The sequence below is a fragment of the Nomascus leucogenys genome, chromosome 18, assembly GCF_006542625.1.
Source record: "Nomascus leucogenys isolate Asia chromosome 18, Asia_NLE_v1, whole genome shotgun sequence".
NCBI classification, from domain to species: domain Eukaryota; kingdom Metazoa; phylum Chordata; class Mammalia; order Primates; family Hylobatidae; genus Nomascus; species Nomascus leucogenys.
In genome coordinates, this window is record NC_044398.1 from 75402992 (window position 1) to 75429745 (window position 26754).

Here is a 26754-nt window from a genome sequence, read left to right on the forward strand (position 1 = left end):
TTTCCACAGATGAACATGATCCCCAGTTGTTAGTACCATTTTTGGTAAGGAGGAAAATGTGTACTGAAAATAATAACTTGCATGCCAGCCATAGTGAAACTCTGATTCAACTTTGCAACAGTGATTTCATCACCAAGATTAGGGGATAAAACAGAAATGTGTATTACAGTCACAAAAAGTTCAGTCACACCACCTCCAGCCATGATCTCATTAGTTCTCATAATGTAAGAGGGATGGAGGCCTTCAAATTAAACACAGGTGCCCCAAGTAACCACAATGATTCAGAAGTGTTGCAAAGGGTCAGGGACACCTCTGTCTTTTTATGCTTTGTCCCCTCAACCATTCCATCTCTCCTCAGAAACTTAACCTAGATGTATCACTCTAGCCTTTAACTTGGAATATATGAAATTAAAAGTATTAATCACCCTCCCAATTTCCTTTCTGACTTTAACACTGATTTCAGGCTTTACACTCAGTCCCTGTTGCATCTTTATTGCTCATCATATCATCCCTTCCCATGTCTCTCTGAAGGATGAAATCACACCCTAGTTATTTAAATAGTTTTGCAATTCTACCACTGCATCTGCTTGTCTCAGTTTCTCCACTCTCCCACCTAGTTTAAGACATACTGCTTTCCCTTGTCTTCCTTCTCCACATATTTGACCCTCTGATGGCATTCTTTTCTTTCTCTGTCTTCTTTCCCTCCTCTAGACTTGGCGGTAAAAACATGAATACAGAAATTCTCTCTGGGAATATAAATTGCTGAATCGTTATAGTTGGAACAATTCTGGGGCTATTTCTTTCTGAGCTTTTCCCAATACACAAATTGTCTTTATCTTCACAAGTCCTTCATAGCCATTAGACGTTAACAATTAGTGGGATTCATGTTCGAGTGTCTGAAATAAGAGTGGCTTGCTGCAGCCTGTGTAATCTGACCTACAGTCCCAATCTCTTATTATTACAAAAAATAGTATAATTTGGAGAAGGGAATAAGAGAGACAGTATAAAAAATTTGCCCCAACCTTGGTAAACCAGAATATTTTTGAAGAAATAATCATCATAAAACCAGAATATTATTTTTGCTTTTTAATTTAAAGGAAAATGGCAGAGCATATGAAAATAAACTGATGTTAAATATTTGGATTAAGAGAGAGATTTCCTAGGCTTTGTCCCAGAGTCGGGGTCTAATCATCAACCCTTTTTACAAACACAACATAGCAAAATTGTAAAAATCTTCCGAATTTGACAATAATATCTTTACTCAACGAGAAATTCAGTTATATAACCTATTGTCTACTTACAAAGATAAAAAACTTTCCTACGTTTTAAATTTAACTTTAAAAAAATTTCAAAACAAAAAGTAGTTAAAAAAATAAAAAGAATTTTTTTTCATTTCTCAGCTAATTGGAAAGTGAAATTAATATTAAGCAGAACACTCTATGCCCTAAACATTATACAGTCAAGGTTTTTCTAAATTTTTAAAAATCAACATAATAAACATCTCTGAAGTTGTAGCAACTGAGAATGTGTCAATGAAGCAAGCAAAATTAGATGTATCAAAGTGCCACCAGACATTTGATTTGTACCTTACAAAGCTGGTGATGTCTGATGTAATGGAAAAGACATCACTGGATATTAGCATACCTCAGTCTGTGAAATGATGAGAGTTGACCTAAATAATTTCTATGATTCTTCCTAGGTCTTAAATTTTGGAGATTTATAGATGACTCTGATGAATCTTTTTCTAAACTTAAAATAAGAGATGACAGTTGCCCATGGGTGAGGTCCAATGACTCAAAATACTGGTTATTAAACATTATACCTTAAAATATACCAATTAAATAAAACCTAGCCACTGGATAAAAATCAATCTCTTCTCACCCTGTTTCCTTCAGCACTTTTGCTTATAACTCTTTTATTGTACTTAACAGATTTTGTCTTGTACTGTAGTTATTTTTGTATATATTTGCCCATTTAGATTACCCTCAGGAAAGGGAACCATTTCTCCCAAAGTACAGTGTCTTCCAACTTGCAGTTGATTAATAAATGTTTTTAAATTCTTGATCACAATATTATTAAAATGAATAGTTCTCTTGTTTTCACCTCTCTGTTTTTCACAATTTTAAAAACCACAGTATCATACAGGAATAATATTTATCACTCAAGGATTCTTCACATGAGGTCATATGCAGAAATACTCTTGCTATTAAAACACGGCATGGCAAAAACTGAACTCAGCCTTTCTCTTTGGATCCCAACTTATTTTTTTTTCTTATGGTTGGGGATTAGCTTCTTACCAATCATATCCCTTAATATTAATTCCTTTCCTTGTTTTTCCAGTTATTTAAGGCTATGTCATGGATCCCACTACTTTAATTCATAGTCACTTTACTACCTTGACTACTATACTCTTTCTTATAAAAAGGGTTGCTGCTATGAACATGGTAACTTTCCCCAGCAAGGCCTCCTCTGGGCCTTCAAAGTCTTCCAAATAAACATAATATTATTTGTCTAGCAATGCCTGTTTTGTCCATTTTTCCTAGTCCTCCATCATTTTCTCTATAAGGACAAATCTTACTGTTCTCCCTTTTTGTACACTGTACTTATAAATTCTCTCAATATAACTAAAGACATTTGAAATATTTCATTATTTGAAAAAATACTTTCTGATAAAAAATATGATTTAGAATTTTAAACTAATGCTATAGGGAAAACAATCGTAATTGAAAATAAGTATAGATCCCTTCCTCAAATCAGGCAAAACATTTCAGATAGATCAATGTTTACATTAAAAATAAAAAAAGAAACTTTGAAAGAGTGGGGAAGACCTTTCTAAACAGTATACCAATGAAGAAATAAAGGTTTGACAGCTTTCTTAAATAAGATTTTCTAAATTTTATAAGTGAAAATAGATCAAAACACCATAAATAACATGGAAAATAGATGACAAACTAGGTAAAAATATTTAGAACACAGATAAAAGAGTTCATATCCTAAATACATTAAGAGTTCATGCAAATCAATAACAAAATAATAAATACTTCAATAGAAGTATTGATAAGTAGTTCAATAGGAAAGGCCATGATGATAAAAGACAAAAGAGAAGTAGTACAAACAGCCACTAAACATAATTTTAAAATGTTCAGTCCCATCAGCAGTCCCATATATGCAAAGTAAAACAGCAATTAGATATCAGGGCTTTTCCCCTATAAAATAATGAAAGATTATTTTTAAAATAATAATGCCCACTGTTGTTCACTTCCAGGAAATGGCATTCTCATAGACTGTTAATGGGAATATAGATTCACACAATCTTTCTGGAAAGTAATTGGACAGTGTGATCTCAAAGACTAACATGTGCTTCTATTTGAACTATAAATTATTTTCTTCTTTATTTAGCATATATAATTATAAAGAACAGTTTCAGAAGCAAAAGTGGTTAACGCTGCGTTATTGCAGGGGATCAAAATAAAAAATACAGCCAAAATTGTTTAAGAGTGGAATACCAATTTAAATAAACAGTCACATATCTACTAAATGTTGTCAAAGACTTCAAATGTACAAAATGTCGAGAACTGACTATAAAGTGTCATAAATAGAATAATACAAATTTTTTATATACACACACCTCTGTATACATAGAAAAAATACTGGAAATATATACATCAAAGTATTAACAGTGGTTTATAGGTTTTTTTGTTTTCTTTTTGCTTATCTGCCTGTCACATGATCATCTAAAAAAAACCTATCTGCTTTCTTCACACTTGTAAAGTTTTACTGAATTCAGTAGCCTTTCTATGATTTCTATCTCTATAATACCAATGTCAACTGGGAATCTCAGATGGTCCCTGATGTTTGATGGTTTAACCTAACAGTTTTTCCACTTTACAATGATATGAAAGCAATACACATTTAGTAGAAACTACTTGAATTTTTGAATTTTAACCTTTTCCTACCCTAGCAATATGAGGTACAATAGTCTCTCTAGATGTTGGGCAGCAGCAGCAATCTTCAGCTCCCAGTCAGCTACGCTATCACGAGGGTAAATGACCAATACCCTACAGTGTACTGTGTTGCCAGATGATTTTGCCCAATGGTAGTGTTCTGAGCACATTTACGGTGCACTGGGCTATGCTATGATGTTCAGTAGGTTAGGTGAAGTAAATGCATTTCAACTTACAATGTTTTCAACTTTGTATAGGTTTATCAGGATGTAATCCCATCGCAAGTCAAGCATATACAATAAACATTTTGAAGAATTAAAATTTCCTTTTCCATAGTCTGAATTCAAAAGTCTAAAGAAGAAACTAAAAAGCAACTAAGAGAAGTAGGCTAATAATGAGTAATATTTTAAATATCTACATTTAGGTCTTTAAAAAAAAAGCCATCAGACTGAACTTTCTATTTTTCCCATATTCTCTGTATCTTTTCTTTTGAATTCCATTCCCCATCTCCAAACTTAAATAACTAACTTCATTTCAGAACTACATAAGGAGACAGAAAGCTTAATTTTAATAATGTACATCAATATGTCAATTATCCTTAAACTGTTAAAAAACAAAAACAAACCTCCAATGTAATACTCAAACACACAACTTATGGGATGAAACGACCAACAACTGAAATCTCTAAGGACATTGGACATTTAAGCTTTTAAGCTTAAACAAATGAAAAAGCTTAGGCCAAAATGGAATAGGGTGTGACCAGGCTCACTCAGATGCCTTCAAAGGCTGATGAAATGCCAAATATACTACTTAAGATCCTGAATGTCAGAGAATTAACATAATAGACTGAGACTCACAATGACATGAAAATATGCTGAAGTTACTGGAACATAAAAAGGGACAAAATTGGCCCATGGATTTTGAGTATCCCATTGCTTTACAGTTTCTCAGTTTTTCTTGAGATAAATTTATAAAAATACTTGGCAGAAAAGAGGAATGTGAAAAAAATTTAATAACTTGTCTTTGTAACACATATGATAGGTCACATTTCGATACTTTCCCATGTCTGGATTTTAAGAGATTAGTTATATGGTGATAACATTTTGAAAAGAACTCAATGTAAAATTACAAAAGTCTTAGAACAAAAACTATCACTCTAGATTCCTTGTGCTTCTTATTTGGTTGCCAATACCCTACACCTCTTCAAAGGACTAGTAGTGAGTATCACCTTTAAGATTCAGATGTTAAGGCAGACACTGACTTTAGATAATGGAAGTTCATAAGGCATTATTGCTTTGGAACAACAAATGCACCTTGAACAAGAAATGCACCTTGGTTTAAACGTTATTTGGGACATGGATTACTTATGTATTTTAAGTTCCATGTTTTTGTGGCTCCACTCTAGTCATTTTTAGAAAAGCTTCATTATAAAGTTTTTCTCTCCAGTTGTAGAGAGTTTGGAACATACAAATTCATTTGCTTATTCTCTTTTGCCTTATCAGTTTCATGTTGGGATGAGATGATTAACTAACCAGGCAGATAACAGTTCATCCAATTTCTCAAACAAGAATGAAATACCATTCACACATGTCTTCTCTTGCAGTTTTCAATCAGGCAAAATCTCTACAAAGATTACTTTTGTCGTGATCAACTCAACATCACATAATCATCTTGAACCTTTTCCTCAATCAAGAAACCTTTCTGTTCTTACAGATTATAATGTGTGGCTCATTGAGAGCAGGTCTCATTTAAAACCATCATTAAAATGAATGGGCTCTCTCCTTCTTAATCCCTTTACAGTGAGTTGTAATTGCTGCATTAATCAACAGAAAGAGACTGAAGTATACCTCTATGCCTGTACCCAACACTCAGAAGATAGGATGCCTTACAACAACAGAACTTTAAACTGGGTCAGCAAATTAAAGCCCTGATATTCTATTCCAGAGTATTTCTAAACCATTTTAAAAGTCTTTAGGTCTTGGCTGGGTGCGGTGGCTCATGCCTGTAATCCCAGCACTTTGGGAGGCTGAAGCTGGCGGATCACGAGGTCAGGTGACGGAGACCATCCTGGCTAACGCGGTGAAACCCCGTCTCTACTAAAAATACAAAAATTTTAGCCGGGTGTGGTGGCAGGCGCCTGTAGTCCCAGGTACTTGGGAGGCTGAGGCAGGAGAATGGCATGAACCCTGGAGGCAGAGCTTGCAGTGAGCCGAGATCGCGCCACTGCACTCCAGCCTGGGCGACAGAGCGAGACTCTGTCTCAACAACAAAAAAAGGTCTTTAAGTCTTCAGGACAAATATGTAGAAAAGACAGGAGTGTAAATAAATCACATTTTATTACATCTAAGACTTTTTTTATGTGCCATTAAGAGAGGGGAAAAGTGTTAATTATTATGGTAAGACACCATTAGCTGCAAGTTGAATCCTAATTTCAGAGATGTTAAAATGTGAAAAGATGTGTGCTTTAGAACTGATGAAATATGATCATTTCCAGCATTGTGTCAGAACAAAATTCATTGAAGTTCCTGCTTTAAAGAAGTTAATGACTGAAATCTATGGATAAATAGGAATCTTTGCTCAGTAAAAGAGACACCAAAATTCCTTCCTCTCAGGATGTTTTCTACCTTTTTTCAGCCTAATTTATTCTCATCATATAAATATATTTCGAAACATGAATACATAAGGTTTTTCTCTTTGCACCTGGAGAAAATAATTCTCATTTCTTTCCCTTACTTACTCAGGTGGGCAGGGCTCAGTGTTGCAGGCTCTTTGATTTTCAGGTGGCTTACTGTCAGGGTCACAGTAATTGTTCTGGACAATGGAGTTGTCATCCAACCTTTTACAGACCACCTCCTGTCTTTGGACACCTTGAGAAAAGGAGGACATCATTAATTGAAGAGAAGTTTACCTTCCATTAAGTTAGGTATGCATAGCTTTCCTCTGTGGGGAATTGACCTCACTGGATCACTGCCGTCTTATCTGCTCCACATTGGACTGCTTCTCTAAAATGGAGAGAAGACCTGGTCATTATACTGAAATTTTAGGCAAAGTTATTTTTCTCATATTTAGAAATATAACTATTTCAAGTCCAGAAAAGAAACTATTGGTAATCTTAAACAATTTTATTCACATTTGTAAATTTTTCTTCGTGCTTCCCTTAACAAATAAACAAAACAACAGATTACAATTTCCCAAAATAATATTATCAATAAAATGTACGAATATGCATTTCAATGCAAAACAATGATTGTATATTTATTTAAAAATAGAACAATAGGGACAAATTTACTTTTTGATATTTTGTAGAACAAATCCCATCTATTTAGTTTTTGTTAGGAATACATCACATCCACACATTTCATTTTTTCTTCCATTTATATATTTATCTCTCTAAAAGCCCATTCATTGTTTAGAAATTAGAGATTGCAGTGGGCCTCTTTTGGACTGTAACCAACTAGTCTGTTTATTCCAACAGAGTTGATCCCTGTTGATTACACCATTGTCAAATAAATACATACATAGTTCATTCAAATATTAACTGATCTCATTTTAAAAAATTAGTCTACGTGATCTGTTTACCACAGCTAAAAACATTCCCATACAGTTTATAAAATATTAAATATATGTCAATTAATCATTGGCAAAGATATTCACCATAACTTGCTCACATTTCACAAAATACAAAGACACACACAAACACACACTCGTATTTGTAAATGTTCCTGGTGAGCAGATTTTATGTATACTCATTTTCTCTTTAGTGTCAAGGAATCAAAAGAAGCAGATAAGTATATCAAGATATCAAAGAGAAACAAGTCAAACTACAAGACAATGCTAAATGTTTCAGATTATATAGCGGTAACAGGTTACTCCTGGCAATAGAAATAAAAGCACACACTAAGCTATTCCCCCACTCACCCACCCCATCTCTATAAACAGGTAGGCTAAATTACCCAGAAGGAGTTGTAAAAGCAGCATTAGCAGTATCCAGGAAACCACAGCTTCACACCTAGCTAATCCCACAGAATCCTTCAGTTGTTTTTCTTCTTTTTTTTTTTCCCAGTTGTTTTAAGTAATAATGCCCTAAAAAAACAGTGTGATCACTTGTTAGGGAAATATATGTGAAACAGGATCATTCAGTGAAAGAAACTGTCACCTAAAGGGCTAGACACCAAATGCTTCCCCCAAGTTCCCCTAAATCATAGAAATTCTGCAGGTGGGAGTGCCTCTGTTATCATGTTACGCACACCTTTAACTAAGCCCTTTAAATTTAAAGACTGACAGGGCAAACTATTAAATCCACCAAGCTCATGACACTTAAATCATGTAGCCTTCATGACAGTGGTGAGCAGTTAAAGAAAGTCTTTTTTGTTGCTTGCAGTGACCCAGGGTTCTTGCTGATCACCTTCTGCAACCATTTTTTATGTTTTCCTAAACTTAGCGGTCTTAAACATAGTCAAACAACTTACTGGCAAAATGTCCTAGAGTATGTATTGTATTCCTTCCCTCCCAACCCCTAAAATAAGCCAAACAACGAAGTTTATGTGACGACAACAGTTTGGAATTTTTTAACTATTAAACTTTAGAATTTTTGAGGGAAGAATGATTCACACCAGGCATAGTTATGATCCATTCACAGATGTTCCATGATATTCATCGGATATCTCCCCATTGTGTCATTCCAGTGGGCAGATAACTAGGTCCATGTGGTCCACCTAGACAGATACCTCTACCATTAGTCATAGGAGTCAACTACCAACTGCAATAGTGGCTCAGATTATCCATCCACCCTGGTTAAATATTTTGCCTCTATCGGGGAGAGCAGGGGATTTTTTTTATCGGTTAGTGTGATTATTTTTTTTTAAGTCATTCAAAGATCACTATACTTGAAACAAGAACATTGGCATTCACTAACATATCTTGGCTATTTCTCAGGAAAGAATAAACATTCTCAACACTACAAAATACAACTGATCTGGTTTTGTTTCAGTGGCAGAAACATTAACTCAGCTTCCTAGGGTTAAGTTAAAGAAAGGAGAATTTTATCTTGACTTGTAGGAACTGAATTAAGTCAAGATAAAATTCTTCTTTCTCTAACTTAACCCTAGAAATGTTGTTTGGCTATAATTACATTTGTTTTCAAAAGTAGCCTTTATTGCAAAAGCAGGGCCTCTGCAATTTGAATCATAGATGAGATATGAGTTAGTAAAGCTGTGATTTATATTTCATTTTAAGATAAATTCTAACAATGTATGTATCTTGAAAAAAATTTGGTACATAATATTTGTTATCAAAAATTTGGAAAATTACACAAAACCACAAGGAAGAAATAAAACTGACCCATAGTCCAATATTTTGTTTCAGACCCCTTTACTTTCAGGGCTATTTTGCTCTTTAGTGGGATCCAGTAATTAATTTAAAAATTACATATATACCCAAAATAAAACTGTCAAGCTAAATGCAGTTGGCAGGTCATTCATTCATTTACTCATTCATTCATTCAACAGAGATAGTTACTAAACCAAAGCATTGTGTTTATGAGATATAAACACAGTATCTCTTAGGAGATATTGGGCTAAGTGCTAAGAATTATGAATTGACTTAATTTTGATCATGCCTTCCTACTATACTTCTTAAAAACTGGGAATCAAGAGTACTTGGGGGTTCATTTTAGCTTCATGATTTCAGAATGCTATTTTTTATGAAGTAAAAATTAAAGTCCTTGAATAGACAGCTGAAATTGCTCTATATTTTATGAAGACACATTTTTTTCCTTACATTTGTCTTTTATTAATTTTCTTCTAGAATGTTATATTAGACAGTGTGGTATTTCACACTCAAGAGTTGACTATGTCAGTAATCTATTCCAAATCTTCCCACAACACTGTACTATCTTTCTCCAACAGCATACAAAGCTCCTTCCAACTATTACTCCCACACCTGGCAGGTTTACAGATTTTTTTTTTATTTTTAAGTCAGTAGCAACAGGATAACTCTATAAACCAATGCATCTAAATGAATGGATTTTTAAACACATACTTTTGAATTAAGGAAAATGAAGCTTTTAACTTTAGAAAGTAGAAAATACAGATCAACTGGAAATAATCTAAACTAAGTCCACAAGAGAAATGATTGAGTTTAGATTCTTTTTATATGATCAAGCCTCTTGTATATAACTTCTTTTAAAGTAGTCTGTAAAACATTGCTAAGATGCTGATTTTAAACCCGGTTGGGAATAATTACATCGAGTTACACAAAACCACGATGCTTTCAAATCTAAAGACTTATAGTTTATAACCAAAACATAAAATGTCCACATGACCAGTCAGTGTGTACCTAATCAAAAACAAAATTCTAGTGGCTTAGTGTCCAGATCCCCTAGAGATAAGCAGATGTTCTGCAGAATTTAATAAAAATGCACTAATTATATTTTATTCTTAAACACCTAAAGTTACTGGCATGCAAACTGTACGTATATGTTTTTTTAATGCAATCCTTCCTCCATGCTTAAAAAACTAATGGCTTCATACTACAAAAGTTAATTATAAAAGATGATATTGCCAATATATATTTACTTTAAACCCTCTACAAAAGGTATATTCTGTTTAGAGACTTTTAATTTGCTTATCTTTTTATTATTTGATACTAAAGATTCAAATATGATGGTCCTTACCATGGAAATGTAACCCTCACTTTTTGTCCATAAGTTTAAATGTCAGATCCTATATTTAATTTTCTGCCTATAGTTAAAAGTTAAAGATCTATTTTCCCATCAAAGGTTCTTTTATACAATGAGAAGAAGGCATATTCCACTTGAATCACTGCTCTAGCTACATATCAAGAAATGGCTTTAATGGCATTTTTATACAGTACATACCAAAGGAAAAGGTGCAAGAAGCCCATCAAATGGCAAATGAGTCCTGGATGGAAACCATCTGCTGTTCTTACTCTAGGGGGTGGTGATGGTTCAAGTGAATCCCAGTCTGAGCAAAGACTTCAGAGACCATCGCTCCTCTTCATTTCTTGCCTCCATTCCAGTGCCTCTACTAATCTTATCAGCTGCCCAATGTTCTCATGTGTTCCTATCTTTCTCTTCTTTCAGAGAATTAAATAATTTTGTAAACTCATTTGTAACATAGTATTTGGCAATATATTGCTTTTCTCAAGGCAATTTACCACCTTAAAAGTAGAAAGAAGGCACTCAAGGTACAGAAATTACAACTTGAATTTAACTTGAAAGGGTGATATGTGTTAAACCAAGAAGGATGGGTCGGGGATGGTTAAGGGCAGGAGAAAGACCTTCTAAGTCTTCTCAACTCTACTCATCAGTCCCATCATTTCAGTGATAGACCATGTAATGGATAAATGGGCATTCTATAACCACCTGTGAATGAGTCAATAATAGAAAGAAATATAAATGTATTCTTGGAATTGATAGGCTAACCAACATCTAAACAATTTAACCTAATGACATAGCACATCATATCTATCCAAGAAACAGTTTTCTGAAGAGAAGGGGGGAACATTAAAAAGTCAGAGCTTGTACTAAAAATGTGTCTGGTGGCTAAGGCAACAATTTGCTTAACCACAGCATCCATAGCAGCTAGCAACCAAGACAACACTATATAACTACAGTATACAGAGCATATGGCCAGCAATATTAATTTAATTTAAATCTTTAATGCAGATAGCATCCAAAGAGTGCCAAGTGCCAGGAAAAAAAATGTCTCTCCACTCTGCCTTTCACTGCTGGAATCTGGCTGTTGTGCCTTGTGATTGTTGGCCAGACACAAGCATTTGCAGGGCAGAGCAAAGCCCATCTGCCTTGGATCTAACAGCTGGTACCCAGGGTACCAATCAACTCCACTCATATGGTTCCTTCTTCTGAAGAGCCTCCTGCTAGTTTTTATCTTTCAAAGGCCTCCCTTCTCTTTTCAGTGTCTTTCCTTCTGTCCTTTTCAGTGTATTTCCTTCTGTCCTAAGCAAAACTGGATGTCCTAAGTAAACACAGGATGATCAAAAGCAAAATGTAGCTCTAAAAATATTGTATTCTTCTAGAACAATTGTGTTTAGTAATGGTAAGGTAGGGTGGAACATACACATACTGAGCTTATCCCTGGAGAGAATTCCTATTACTCCTTAGCTATTAAGAGTAATCTTTTCCATATAAAGTATCTAACTTTTTAACTAATTTAGTTCCTACTATGTCTAATGTATACTTTTTTAGTACTATAAGGGAGAAAGTTACTGAGTAAGACAGTCTTGACCTCAGTGAGATTACATTAAAATGGGGGTGGAGTGGAATAGGGCAAGTACCATTATAATTATAGTACATGATGGAAGATATCTAAATAAATAGTGCATTTTCAGGTCTAATATTTTTAGTTTATAGTTTCCCCACTTTATCTTATTACTGTCTGATTTCTCTTTTCCTGATCCTCACTGATCTGAAGAACTCTTTTCATAGCCAAATTTCATAGCCAAACTCTTTTCATAGCCAAATGATATCATTACCTTTCACTTTATCTTGTTCCTTTGTTTTTTCTCATCCCAAATTCTGCCAGGTTTAGTTACCTCTTTTTAACTTCTAAGTGGTTTAGGTAAATGACCTAAGGCAAGTTTTCATTCTTCTTTGTAAAATGAGATAATCAAATACATAGAGATAGTTTAGAATGCTTCTTCCAGATCCAAAATTCTATAAAAGTTGCCTTCTCTTCTCTTCCTCCACATTTCAATTGTTCAACATTTTTTTCCACCAATTCTCTCTCCCTTATGTGTCTGCTTTTCCTCTGTATTCTACAGAGTAAGTCTAGAAAACAGGCATGTTTCTTTTCATTTGGTTTTGCAGTCTTGTTTCAGTGCCTAAGTTTGTACCAGTGTGAGGTCCATGTCAAAGGGGTTACACATGTCAAGAGGCAGAATACTAACTAGAAATAGGAAATTGTGAAAGGCCAGTTTCCTAATATAAAGAATTAAATCATGCTGGTATACCCAGCATGGGTGTACATGCTCACGCCTGTAATCTCAGCAACTCGGGAGGCTGAGGCAGGAGGATCACTTAAGGCCAGGAGTTCTAGGCTGCAGTGAACTATTACTGTGCAATTGCACTCCAGCCTAGGCAACATAGCAAGACCTGTCTCTAGAAAAAAAAAAGGATTAGTTATATTATACTAGAAAGTAATCTCCATGACCTTAAGTAAGAGCTTGTTTTTGGTATTTTATTTAAATTTTAGAGGAATATTGTTGAGAGTACAAAGGCCTTGAGCTTCTTCCACACAGTGTGATGTATTTATCATCAATAGACAGGCTTTTCTTTTAAACATATATAAAATCCCTTTCTAGGAGCCAAATCTTGAAATATTTCAAATTTGAGTTAAAATAAGGATATAATCATATACAAACTGTATAGCTTTTAAACTAAAAATCTTCATTTTTTTCAATTAAAAATGGAAATAGTAATATCATAAGTTCCCACAAAATCAGGATGATCATGCTTACCATAATAAAAGGCTTTATTTTTAAAAGGCTTTATTTTTTCCAAAAGTATTTTATGCATTCAAACATGTAAAGATGAATAATGTTATGACTGTTAAAAATACTATTTTGGAAAGAATTTTTGTGAAGTGAAACATGACCTGTGATATATAGATCGTTAATACAATAGGAATGCACTCAAACTTTGGTTTCAGATTCACCCAAGTTTTTCAATGACTGAATATGTATCCAAACCCTCCTCGTGTTAGGGAAGAATATAATCACTAAAGCAATAGAAATGATGAAAGAGGACTGATGAAATGATGGAACAGTACTAGGAGAATATTTTGGCTTAGCAGAGATTTCTTGCCTTCAGTTATAAATCTTCACATTAGAGAAAATGCAACCCACAACATGCAGAAGTAAACAGCAAAACATGTCAAGATTATCAAATAACCCTTCATATGTAAGACTTTAAGCTTAAGTTATATTGAAAATATACAGGATAATTCAAAGAATTTTTGTAAAAGTAGTTATATAGGAGAAGCCATATGCTTAAGGAAAAAAAGATAAATGAAAATTATTATAGATAAATAAATGAACACACATATTAGCTTCCAGAAGTGTGAACCAACCACGAACATGAGTTTGTATAGAAGAGTTACTCTGCAATCTCAAGAGTCAAGTTATACAAGAACTAACCCAGTAAGGTTAATGATTACAGAGCCTAGGATCTTGGGGGCTGTGATGTTCACAGGTGCCCTGTTATGATGCTGGGTACAGCTAATCCCAGGTTAAAGGACACTCTTCCTTCACAACATTGAAAATGACCTGAGAGGAGGGAACTGTGGGAGACAGTGAATAGGGGGATGTCATAGTTAATGCTGCGACAGACCATTGTCTAGTCTGATAAATATATTATTTTTCAAAGACCAAAGTGAAAACTAGGGAATAATGATGAACAAAGCTGAATGCAAACCTTTGTTCTTTCTAAACTCAAGTCATTTTTTTAATAGGGGATTTGTATTATTTTAAAAATCTCAGTGATAGGTTTTATATCTAAGTTTGATATATACAGGACTCAAACGTAAAAGGACCTTCATGATTTCAAAAAATAATAGTACATTGTACAATCCCACACAGAAACTATCTTTCACAGGGAATTTTTCTTCAAAACTAACTATATAACTATGTTTCTTCAGAGGGAAATGAATGGCATTGAATAAAGTGCTTTTAACTATTCAAACTAAAGTTTCCCTCTGTAGTCTTTTATTTAACTCTGAAAATAACTTCTGGATTGGTAACTCCTAAGTGAAAGATAAGCACATTTAGTTATAAGATTCAACCTTTTTTATGTCTTTTGCTCTTAATTTCAATCAAGTCTATTTTGAATCTTGAAAAAAACAACTGGACTTTGTTTTCCTATGCTCCATTTGGGGCTCCTCTGCTTTGAGTTCCTGTGAAAGTTACAGTGAATGTGTCCTTTATAAGCTGCAATACAAGTGTTAGTCATTATTTTTGTTATTATGTCTGTAAAACGTAAGTCTCAGAACTCTTGTTTGTTTGAAGCACATTCTGTTAGTTCACTAATAATGTGAATTAACCTCTTAGTGATATTAAATGTGTTAGACATCTTAGAATTGACAAAAAATTAAAAGGACATCTGTGAAAATGTAAAGCATTTGTCTCTGTTTTATCTGGTACTTTGAGAACTGTTCTCTTTTAGTCAGCTGTTAGTACTGGCCTAAAGACTGTACTACATATTTTCTAATAATTACCTTTTAAAATAATTTTAAAACTGTCATTTTAGAATGGACTTACTATACTTTAAAGTCAACATTATGCTTTGTTGTATCATTCCTGAAATATATAACATGAACAAACAACATTTCCATAGAAACAATGTAGAAATACCCAACTTTTTAAAGGGGCCAAGGCATGATAGAGTCGTTAAAAGTAATCTGAAAATTGTGTTATTAATAAATGCAATAGTATAGGTTATCACATAAACTTGTTAGCTGTCACGAAAGAAGTTGCTAGCAATTTCTCCTTTAATTATATAGTTCCTTCTTTCCTTCATTTCTTTTTTTCCTTTGCTTTAATCACCCACCATTCTTACCCCAAACTAACAGAGACGGAGGAAGGAAACATATTCAGAGGACGCATCAGAAGGAATACAGATACGAGAGAGAAATTTACATATTATTCAAAACCTCTAGTCTCTTAGCTAGAAGTACAGAAGTCTCCAGTTTTAAATTCTGAACATCACCAGGGCCCTGAATAATGAGCAGCTTATATGCATTTATTTTCTCTTCTGAAATGAAACTAGTGAAAGGAAGTTATGAAATGAAACTAGTGAAAGGAAGTTAGGTGACATTTTTAATCCAACTTTAATGATACTCATTTTACCCTAAATCAGGGGTTCTCAAACTTTTTCAGTTCACAGTATCCTTAGTATCTCTAATTTTAAAAATAACATCCCCAAGACAGAAAAAAAAGACTAAGAGTTTTACTTGTAGTTAGTTCCAAATAACTTATTTGTAATGAGTTGTATGCTGTAAGATCAATATCGCTATGTTTCCTCTGAAAATGTACAACGTTCTGCAGTGCCCTTGGGAACCTTCGTACAGTTTGAAAAACATGGTCCCACATCAGGAAAATTCAAAATAGTAGTTGGAAATCATATAAATCATCTTAAAAATCTCAAAGAGTAGAAACCAGCCACAACATGTATAAGAATCCAGATGATTTTGGGAGGCTGAGGCGGGTGGATTGCCTGGGTCAGGAGTTTGAGACCAGTCTGGCCAACATGTGAAACCCTGTCTCTACTAAAAATACAAAAAAATCAGCCGGGCATGGTGGCATGCGCCTGTTAATTCCAGCTACTCGGGAGTCTGAGGCAGGGGAATTGCTTGAATCAGGAAGGTGGAGGTTGCAGTGAGCCATGATCATGCCACTGCACTCCAGCCTGGGCAACAGAGCCAGACTCCATCTCAAAAAAAAAAAAAAAAAAAAAAAAAAAAAAAGAATCAGGTAAAGACTCAAAAAGTAAAATAAAAAGAATTTGTCCTAGCTCAAAAAAAAAGAAAGACATAAATATCTTCTATGTTTATATGCTGTTTTCTCTCTCTCTCTCTCTCTCTCACACACACACACACACACACACACACACACACACACACACACAAATACACACACACACACAGACTCATAAATTAGGCTTAAAATGACATTCAGGGAAGAAAAAGTATAATAAAAGAAGCATCAAACATACAAATAAAATTAGACTATGTAGATGTAAAAGAAAAAGTAATGATAGCATTTTAAATAGTCAATGATGATTGATCAGAAACATTCCTGTATAACCATACAGTATATGTAAAATAAAATCTGTGCTCTTTGATCTTCAAACAAAATAAAAAATATCTCTAAGAGTAAACCTTTCTCCTTCCTAACTCCTCAGTAATCTAAGCATAGCTTTATCTCTTCCCCCAAAGACCTGCAAAGCAATGTTTGGCAGAGAGATGCTTTTGTGTGTTAGCAGAAACTTTGGTACACAATTTTGCACTTCTATTCAAAGAGGAAGAAAGAAAAATCTAGGAAAAAAAATTGGAGAAAGTAATCAGGAGTGTCAATAGAGCCAATGGCAGGACAGACTGTATATTTAGAGCATAAATATAAAATTGCAATAAATATAAAATATCATATGTATTTCTGGTATTTCTTTGTACTGCAAATAAACTATTCTTAAGGTTTATTTTCTAACAGAACAGGTACAAAGTTAAATACAACACTATAGCATCAATTATCAGTTAATGGGCTTTGGAAGGTTTCACATTAAAGCCTAAGCATTGTATAATATTAAATAAGAGGAGGGGATGCGAGTGAAATGAGAACGGAATGAACAGAGGGAAATGAGAACACACTCAGAAAAGTAGGGTAGAAAATTATCATGAATATTGCTGCATTCTGCAAAGATTCATTCCCTTAAAGAAAGTAATTTCCTAAAAAATAGAAGGCCTTCTCTGATTAGAACTGTAATTTAAAAGAAAACAAATTGTATCAGTGTTCATAATAACTGAGTTCTGTTATGGGGCCATATGCCTCTTCTGTTCTGACTTGTGCATCCAAATTAAAGTTGGTTGAATACCCAACCATCTACTCATTTTAGCTCTGTAAGTATCAGATAAACTTGAAATCAGAATAAAGAGCTTTGGGAAATCTGTTTAGCACAATTTCAGTCAGTTTTAAAAGTATTTATTACATTAATTGGATGTTTATAAATGATCCATCAAGTGAAGGAAGACTGTAAATATATAGGCACGCCCAAGGCCAATGGCCATATTAAACAAAATTATGAAATTAAGTGGCATGCTATCCCTTCTTTCATTCCCTTCTCTGATGCTCCTCTCTACTTTCCCATCCCAGATACTCATTCCTAAGTCTCATAACCTTAGAATTCAACTAGTAGCCACTTAAAAACAGAGATATGTGTTAGTAATGCTCCCAGAGGTATTTGCATTTGAATGTTAATTTTTTGAAGACTAAAACTTTTAATCAGTTTCAAAAGCAGTACTTCTCAACTGTGGCTGTACATTAGAATTACCTATGGAACTTTTCAAAGCCTGATGCCCAGGCCACACCCCCAGCCAATTAAAGAAGACTCTCTGGGGGTGCGGACAAAGTATTATCATTGTTTAAAGCTCTCCTTGGGTATTCCATTGTGCAGCCAAAGTTAAGAACCATTGCTCTACGGAAGGCATTTGAAAAAATGAAATTTCCAGCTAGTGAAGGAGATCTTTATGGGTGGGGATATATCATGTTTCCCTACTGAGGCAGCCAACTGGTGAAAAAGCTCTTTTTATTACAAAAGAACACCTCATTACTAAATTAAAAAGGTCAGTAGAGACTAAATTGCTAGGTCTTGATTTCAGCAAATTACTTGAATTCTATCTATAAATTATGACTAATAATTTCAATGCCTATCTTACGTAGCTACTGAAGATGATCAAATGAAATACAGTACCAGAAAATGTTTTAAACTTTACAATTTTATTATTACGTAGCTGAGCAGTAGAACCACCTGTCACCAAAAAGATTAGTGATACTATGGTTACAACTATAATATGGATTATTACCTAAAAGACTTGTCACTCTGTTTAGTGGGCATTTACTTTAGGAAATCTAAGTGTCTACCCCAGAGCCTCGAAGTATAGTTCCTGAGCCAGTGGCACCAGTAACACCTGGAAACTTAGAAATGTAAATTCTTAAAGCCTCCCCTAGACTACTGAATCAGAAATTGTTGGTAGAACATTGCAATCTGTGTCCTAACAAGCCCTTCAGGTAACTCTGATGTGTGCTTAAATTTGAGAACCACATATCTAGCCAAACATCAGTAAAGAGAGAATACGTATGAACAAAATCAAAGGATGAATATACAATATTTGTTATATGAAACTTTAGAAGTCACAGTGCATAGGTATACTGGCATAAATTACTACTTTTAAAAATCTCCTACAGCTTTGTATTTTAAAACAATACAACTTTCCCTACCCAGTCAAGATTTATTAATTAGAACTTGATTATAATCACTAATCCAATGGTAGCATATAAATTTGGGAGTCAGTAAATTACAAAGTATAAATACGTTTGGGTAAGGAATACAGAAACAAATTCTAGTAGCAATGGTTCTGGAAATAGTCATGTTTTTGGGCTTGGATTTCTCTCTGAGGAAGAGTCGCAGCAGTATCTCAAAAATCACACATATAGTGAAGACAACACCCCATAGCATCTCAATGTTCCTTATGAGGCAAAGGAAGTGTTTCATTACTGACTCAGAGAAAAGACCATTACATGGACTGAATCACCAATGTTTCCTGTGGCATTAGATTTGTCACTGGATCTGCTAAGCAACAGAAAAAGTCCCAAGCTTCTTATCTTAAAAGATCGCATAAGAGAAAGCTATCATTATTGCTCCCAAACTCAATTAAAGCCCAAAGGTCTAGATATTAATAAAACATATGCAGGACAGTAACAAGTGAGAACACTGAAAGACCTTGTGAGACTGCCACCGAAAGTTCTTTGCGATCTTTCTTGTTTTCTCTTTGCCACTTAAAAGAATTTTGACAGCTTCAAGACACCCAGCACCTCCTTGGAGAGATGAACATGGAGTATTCCAGTTAAGAATTGACTTTATCCCTTTTTCCCACCTAGCACTGCTGGGCCTGCAGGTCTCTGTCAAGCGGTGGACAATAAATAAATAAATAACACACAACCAAATACAGGCTGATAGCTCATGTAACAAACAGAGATACCATTTGTCAGATTGCTTATGCCCATATATAAGGGGATATGATAGTTTGCACAGCATATGCACATGAACTGCCAAAATATGGTGTGAAGATTGGCCTGACAAATGATGCTGCAGCGTATTATATTGGCCTGCTGCTGGCCCACAGGCTTTTCAATAGGTTTGGCATGGATAAGATCTATGAAGGCCAAGCGGAGGTGATTGGAGATTAATATAATGTGGAAAGCATTGATGTTCAACCAGGTGTCTTTATCTGCTATTTGGATGCAGGCCTTGCCAGAACTACCACTGGCAATAAAGTTTTTGGCACCCCGAAGGGAGCTACGGATGGAGGCTTGTCTATTCCTCACAGTACCAAACAATTCCCTGGTTATGATTCTGAAAGCAAATAATTTAATGTTGAAGTACACCAGAAGCACATCATGGGCCAGAATGTTTCAGATTACATGTGCTACTTAATGGAGGAAGATGAAGATGCTTACAAGAAACAGTTCTCTCAATACATAAAGAACAGTGTAACTCTAGACATGATGGGGAAGATGTATAAGAAAGCTCATGCTGCCATAGGAGAGAATCCAGTCTATGAGAAGCCCAAGAAAGAAGTTAAAACGATGAGGTGGAACAATCCCAAAATGTCCCTTATAAAGACAATAGACTTAATGACAGCAAAAACAAAAACAAAAACAAGAAACCAACAAAAAAAAAGAACTGACTTTAGAATTCATCCTTAGTTTCTGAGTGAAAGGTAGGTAGAAATGACTTCTTCTTGAAAGGTTTCTTAACTATAAAATGAAGTTTCATTAAGGAGAAGATGATTCTGGCTTTTTCTTGGGTCAAAGTTCATAAACTCTAAAGGGACTTTACTTCCCTCAGTCATAAGCTTCTTAAGAACCTGGGGTTAAAAGTGAGGGTATGTGTAAGAAGAGCAACTTCAATAATTGATTTCTGCACTCTATATACTAGGAAATATTTTCCACCTATTCAAAGTAAGCAAGATGGCTGGGTGCGGTGGCTCACGCCTGTAATCCTAGCACTCTGGGAGGCTGATGCAGGTGGCTCACTTGAGGTCAGGAGTTCAAGACCAGCCCGGCCAACATGGTGAAACTCCGTCTCTACTAAAAATACAAAAATTAGCCAAGCGTGGTGGTAGGCGCCTGTAGTCCGAGCTACTTGGGAGGCTGAGATGGGATAGTCGCTTAAACCCAGGAGGCAGAGGTTGCAGTGAGCCAAGATCACACCACTGCGCTCCAGCCTGGGCGACAGAGTGAGACTCTGTCTCAAAAAACAAAAAAACCCAAAACAAAACAAAAAACAAAGTAAAAAAGAGAGGAGCTTGGTTTTACTTACCTATGCTAATTAAAATTATACTGTTTTTCCTTGGCAAAGCTTTGCCTCACTCTATAAGAAAAGTAGCAACTCTAAACTTTCATCTCCCACATTAGAAAGGACAAGCACAAATATATAATTGCCAAAATTAATTCCTTTTACTCATTCACTCATCTAGCATTTTGGGAGGCTGCCACTGGCCTCATTAAGGTGCTCAATAAGGTGCACTTATTGGGCACCTACTATGTTTCGGATATTGTTCTAGGGGCAAAATGAGTCTACAAAGATGCACAGACTTCAGTGATGAAGACAAGGATTCCATGTGTCTAGAGTGCTGGGTTTGGTTTCTCTGTCAGCCAAGACCAGTGTTACACAAACTTGAGCGAGCATCAAAATCACCTGCAGGGCTTGTTACAACGCAGCTTAATGCGCTCCACTAGAAGAGTTTCTGTTCAGTAGGCCTGTAATGGGGCACTCAAATTAGCATTTCTAACAAGTTTCTAAATGATGTTGATGCTGCTGCGGATGGGGACCAGACTTTAAGAAACACTTACCAAAACAAATGGCAGCTCTTTACACCACGCCCTCTATATCCCTCATTTGAAGAAGGCAATAGCCTCAAGAATGCTCATAATCACCCACAACCAAGCCTAATGTGAGTTCCCAGAACCACCTCCAGTATCTAAGACCAGTAGCTCCAGATCATAGAAAGAATAATAAATAACAAGGAAGAGAAAGCTCTCCCTTCCAGAGGCTTTTCTGTCTCCCTGTCTTTTTTTTTTTTTTACCCCCTAACACAAGAAATCACTTCTATTTCTCAATACAAGTGTTATGGAAAAAAATAACACTCATTTAGACTTTTTACTTTCTGACTTCAACAAAATTATATTTTTTTCTTCCAAATTCAGTTCTCATGGCCTTTTTCCTCTTCTTCTTCTTTGTTTTTTTGTTGGACTATCTCCTTTCTGAACAAACAGAATCATAGGATTGAAGGAACATTGAGAATTCATTTAATCCCTTCGTGGTCTCAGACAAGACTGTGTCTAAACCATCCCCAAATATAGCAATTTCAGTACAAAGATGAACCGGCTCTAAGAATTTCCCATTCAACCTTCTGTCACATACTAATATGCATCCCCTTAGCTTTCTTTTCTCCAAGCTAATCCACTTTAACTTTAGACTATCCTTATTAGATTTCCTAAACTTTAAATTATTTTAATTATTCTTTAATAAGTTTATCCCACCTTGCCTCAGGGCCTGAATTATGTATGTATTGTTCTAGAAGACTTTTTGTTGGAATATGCAAAGGGAAAAGTTAACTTATAGAATAAAAAGAATTGAATTGGATAAAAGAAAGATATATGTATAAATGCCACTAAAAATAATGCAATGGCATATATGTGATCAATTAGTTGCAAATATCTCTATTTAAAAATGGTAATGTCCTATGGCTTTAAAAACTTTACATTACAAATCACCAGCCATTTTACACATAAAATGGATGGGAACTAGAGATCTTTTAAAATATGTCACAAATTATACATAACCATGTTTCATGATACTTTACACAGTAGAGAACATTAATATATTATTATTCATATTCTTTTTGGTTTTTTTCATGTTGTATAGACTTTATATTGAAATTGGAGTTGTAGTTATTCATTACTTTAATTCTGTGTGAGACTAAAAATACTGAATTAGGCTGGGAGTGATGGCCCATGCCTGTGATCCCAGCATTTTGGGAGACTGAGGCAGGAGGAATGCTTGAGGTCAGGAGTTCAAGACAAGCCTAGGCAACACAGTGAGATCCTGTCTTTACAAAAATTTTAAAAATTAGCCGGGTGTGGTGGCGTGCTCCCTAGCTACTCAGAAGGCTGAGGTGGGAGGATCACTTGAGCCCAGGAGGTTGAGGCTGCAGTGAGCCATGATTGTGCCACTGCACTCCAGCGTGGGCAACAGAGCAAAAACATGTCTCAAAAAAAATAGTAATAAGTAATAAAATAAAATAAAAATACTGAATAGATTATATATTAATTATTTCTCTAAAATAACCTCTCTGATTTAAGACTTGAAAATCAGAAGATGCAAATACAAGACAGGATGAAGTCTATATAAAAATCATATATTTCTGCATAGTTTAAAAAAGGAGTATAGGTAATATATTGGATGATTTACTTTAATTTTGCCCAAAATAAATATGACTATTTAAAATTTAATCTTTGCTTCTGGAATGGTGAGGTGATCTAGTCCAGCCTAGGCCCGAAGGACAGGTTTGTTTCCTTGCCTATTAGGATCAAGGTGTACGGTGGAGGCGATGCATTTAGTCTCCAGAGAGAAGGAAGATGCTGCTTGCACAGCACTTCTACTCACCAGTCCATGCAGCAGCAAGGGTGTTGGCTTTGAAGGAAGCCAACTGTCCTGCTCTCCCAGCCAGAGGTAAAGAATTGCATTGGTGGCCACTAGAGGGAGGAGGATTAGGAATAGAGTAAATTGTAGGGAAAAGGCACCCATGAAAAACGCACATGGGACAACCAACACATCACCAACCACCGCCTAGCAGCTACCTCTGAGGGACTGTAATGGGGTCAGTATACACCATTAACCCAGAACCCAGATACCAGTAATTATTGTAGCATCCCAGTATACAGCCCCTTAACTTTGATGGCAGGAGAAGGGAGTTTGAATAGGATTGTGGCAAACACACAGGCACACAAACACACACAACAAGCACACAGCCGTACATTCTCATCTCCCATTACAAGAAGTTGCATCTGTGATGTCTGATTCTTGCTCATTTTCTTTTTTAAAACTTTTGATGTTCTTTACCAAGAATGTGTTCACGAAAGGCAAACAGCCCACCTTCAAGATAGTCTTGGGAGAAGCACCAGCAGAGACACTCATTGTGCCAGGATGTATTTTACCAACAAATCTGCACAAATTACATGAGGTTGAAAACAAATGGAATATAATATAATTAAAGCAAAGTTTCTTTTGCTAAATTACAGCTTGAAGCAAACCTGCAAGAAATGTTTCCAATTAGCTTTTTTAACAAACACAAAGCATAGCTCAGAATGTGTTTTGTTCTCCATCTTGCCCTCTGGGTGGGCTGCCTAGTGGGCATCTTACCTCCAGCACAAGTAGCTGAGCATTCTGACCAAGGCTGATGATTCCATGTAAAGCCAACTTCATTATCTCCACTGCCAGTTCGAGTGATGGGAACATTGAACTTATACCTAATTCCCAAATTCTGTTCTTGAAGCAGAACCTGCCATTGAAAACAACTGGTGAAGACAATTAAAATACAATGAGCCTTCATTCAGATATTTATTATTCCTTTTGAAGAAGAAAATGTCAAAACAAGTCTTATAGGAAACTTAATATAAAACACATGCATTTATATCAAATTTTCTCCTCCCATTTTCATGGGTATTTTGGAGCCATTGCTTTCATCTGTCTTGTTTGGTTATAAAAATACTATTCAAGCAAGAGCACTATGGCCTTAACTCCGCACAGTTCTAACACCCTTGGGTAAATCATTTTATCTTTATTTACCTTAATTTCATCACCTGTAAAGTAGAGATAATAAAACCTGCCCCTTCCTCTCTCACAAGGGGGAATTAAAAACAGAAGAAATACAATGGCAAAGACGCATTTACCATGACGATGAGATTTTCTGAGGTAGGACCTAGAGCTTCCAAGGATTCTGGTTCATCAGTTGGTCTCTTGTAGTGAAAAGCTGTCCCAGCGACATCAAATTTCCTAGGCCAGTCAATAGTCCAGGCACCATTAATATAGTAATCATCTCCTTCAGATTTTAAAGCTAGAAAACAAATCACAATTCACCTAAAAATGTGAAATTTCATTTACCAAAGTGTCACTGATTAATTACTGCAATAAAGTATACAATGAATACCGATTTCCATTTAGAGATATGACTCTTGGCCATATTCTTAAATACAAATTAAAATGGTATTTTTCATGTGAATGGCAAGAAGATATTACTTAAGTATTTATAATGTCACTAACAGAAAGCAACGAAAGGTTAACCTGGAGGAATAAACATGTGGAACTACAAGGAAAATTATGAGAAAAGGAATAACTAGGGATGAGAGTTAACATGAGGGTGGGGAGCAGGCTTTCCTTTCCAAATATTGAAATAGTAATTAAATGGATATGGGGTGGGGACAACCTGTTGCACTTGGACACAGACTGATCGATAGAACATGAATCAAACAGATTTAAGAAATAGACCCAAGTTCATATGGGAATTCTGTTTATGATAAAGGAGGTATCTTAAATTAGTAAAGGAAAGAACAAGAAATGGGGCTAAGGCAAAATACTACTCTTTTGGCAAAAAAATGCTGAATTTATATTTCCTTCTTTATATAAGAATAAATGCCACAATTCAACTCCTAGGCACATATCCAAAAGAATTGAAAACAGGTACTCAAACAAATACTTGGACACACATAGTCATAGTAGCACTATTTCCAATAGCACCAAATCAGAACAACCCAAATGTTCATCAGTGGATGAATAAATAAACAAATTGTAGTATTATAATGTAACAGAATGTTATGCAGCCATAACAAGTAATGAAGTATTGATAACAAGCTATGATGTGATGAAACTCAAAAACATTAAATGGAAGAGACCACACAGGAACGATCACATATAATATGCTTCCATCTATATAAAATGTCCAGAGTAGGTAAAAAGCCACAGAGACGGAAAGCAGATGGGTAGTTGCCAGGGGATGGGGAATGGGGAGAATGGGGAGTCACCTGCTTAATGGATATGGGTTTTTTTCTGGGGTGATGTAAATGTTTTGGAATGTTCTAAACGCCACTTAATTGTTCAATTCAAATGGTTAATTTTGTGTAACGTTAATTTCACCGCAATAAAAACAAAGTTAAAAAAAGAGAGAAAGGATAAATGCCAGATGGGTAAATATTTAAATATAAAAATAGTTAAATCTTAAAATGTCAGGAGAAAATATAGAAGAACTTTTTTTTCTCATAATATTGGGGTATGAAAAGTTTTTCTAAGCATGACAAAAACTCAGAAAAAATGTTGATAGATAAACATGCATACTTTAAAAAAAATCTCTTACAAGAAATACACACACACACACACAGTTTAAAAGCACATGTGGCTGAAAAAGTATTTTTAGTACTACCATACAAAAACTCCTATAAACAAACAGGAAATAAATAAACATGTCAGTTTAATATTTTCTTAGTATGCTAGCTGACTGTAAAAACTTTGATTCGTCAGACCTGATAAACAAGTAGCCCCAAAGGACTAAAGGGTCATGGTGCAGAATCTCCGACTCCCTAGACCTCCAGCTCTTTCCTTCATACTACAGACCATTGTCATCACCCGACCCCATTTGCCTGGCAAAAATATTTGTAGTTTCTTAACTTCAGATGTGTTTTGAAGATTCATTTAATTGCCAAAAAATAAATCTAATTAACCTTTTGAGATAGGAACAAGCAAATAGAAGAAATACCTGGCCTTGAACTTTTTGTGTACTTAAAAATTTTTATTTTCAACTCTCACTTGCAGTGGTTTTCTGTCTAGTTTAAAACATTTGGTTTTATAAGGACATCTGAGACTGTCACATATGAAATAGTAAAAATAAAGATAAAAACAACTATGCGGCTTTAAATTCTCCTTCAGTTTGAGCTCTCGCTTCCT

The 26754-nt window shown here is 35.1% G+C and overlaps 1 protein-coding gene across 1 annotated transcript in view; it reads right to left on the bottom strand.

Annotated features, from left to right (window-relative positions):
- Positions 1-26754, bottom strand: part of ADAMTS6 (ADAM metallopeptidase with thrombospondin type 1 motif 6) — a 335185-nt gene that overhangs the window by 40277 nt on the left and 268154 nt on the right. Inside the window, exons 19-21 of the mRNA XM_003265987.2 lie at positions 24711-24874; positions 24181-24319; positions 6682-6811 (exon numbers count right to left, since the gene is read on the bottom strand). Coding sequence (XP_003266035.1) covers positions 6682-6811; positions 24181-24319; positions 24711-24874 — 433 coding nt within the window. The remainder of the gene's footprint in view (positions 1-6681; positions 6812-24180; positions 24320-24710; positions 24875-26754) is intronic.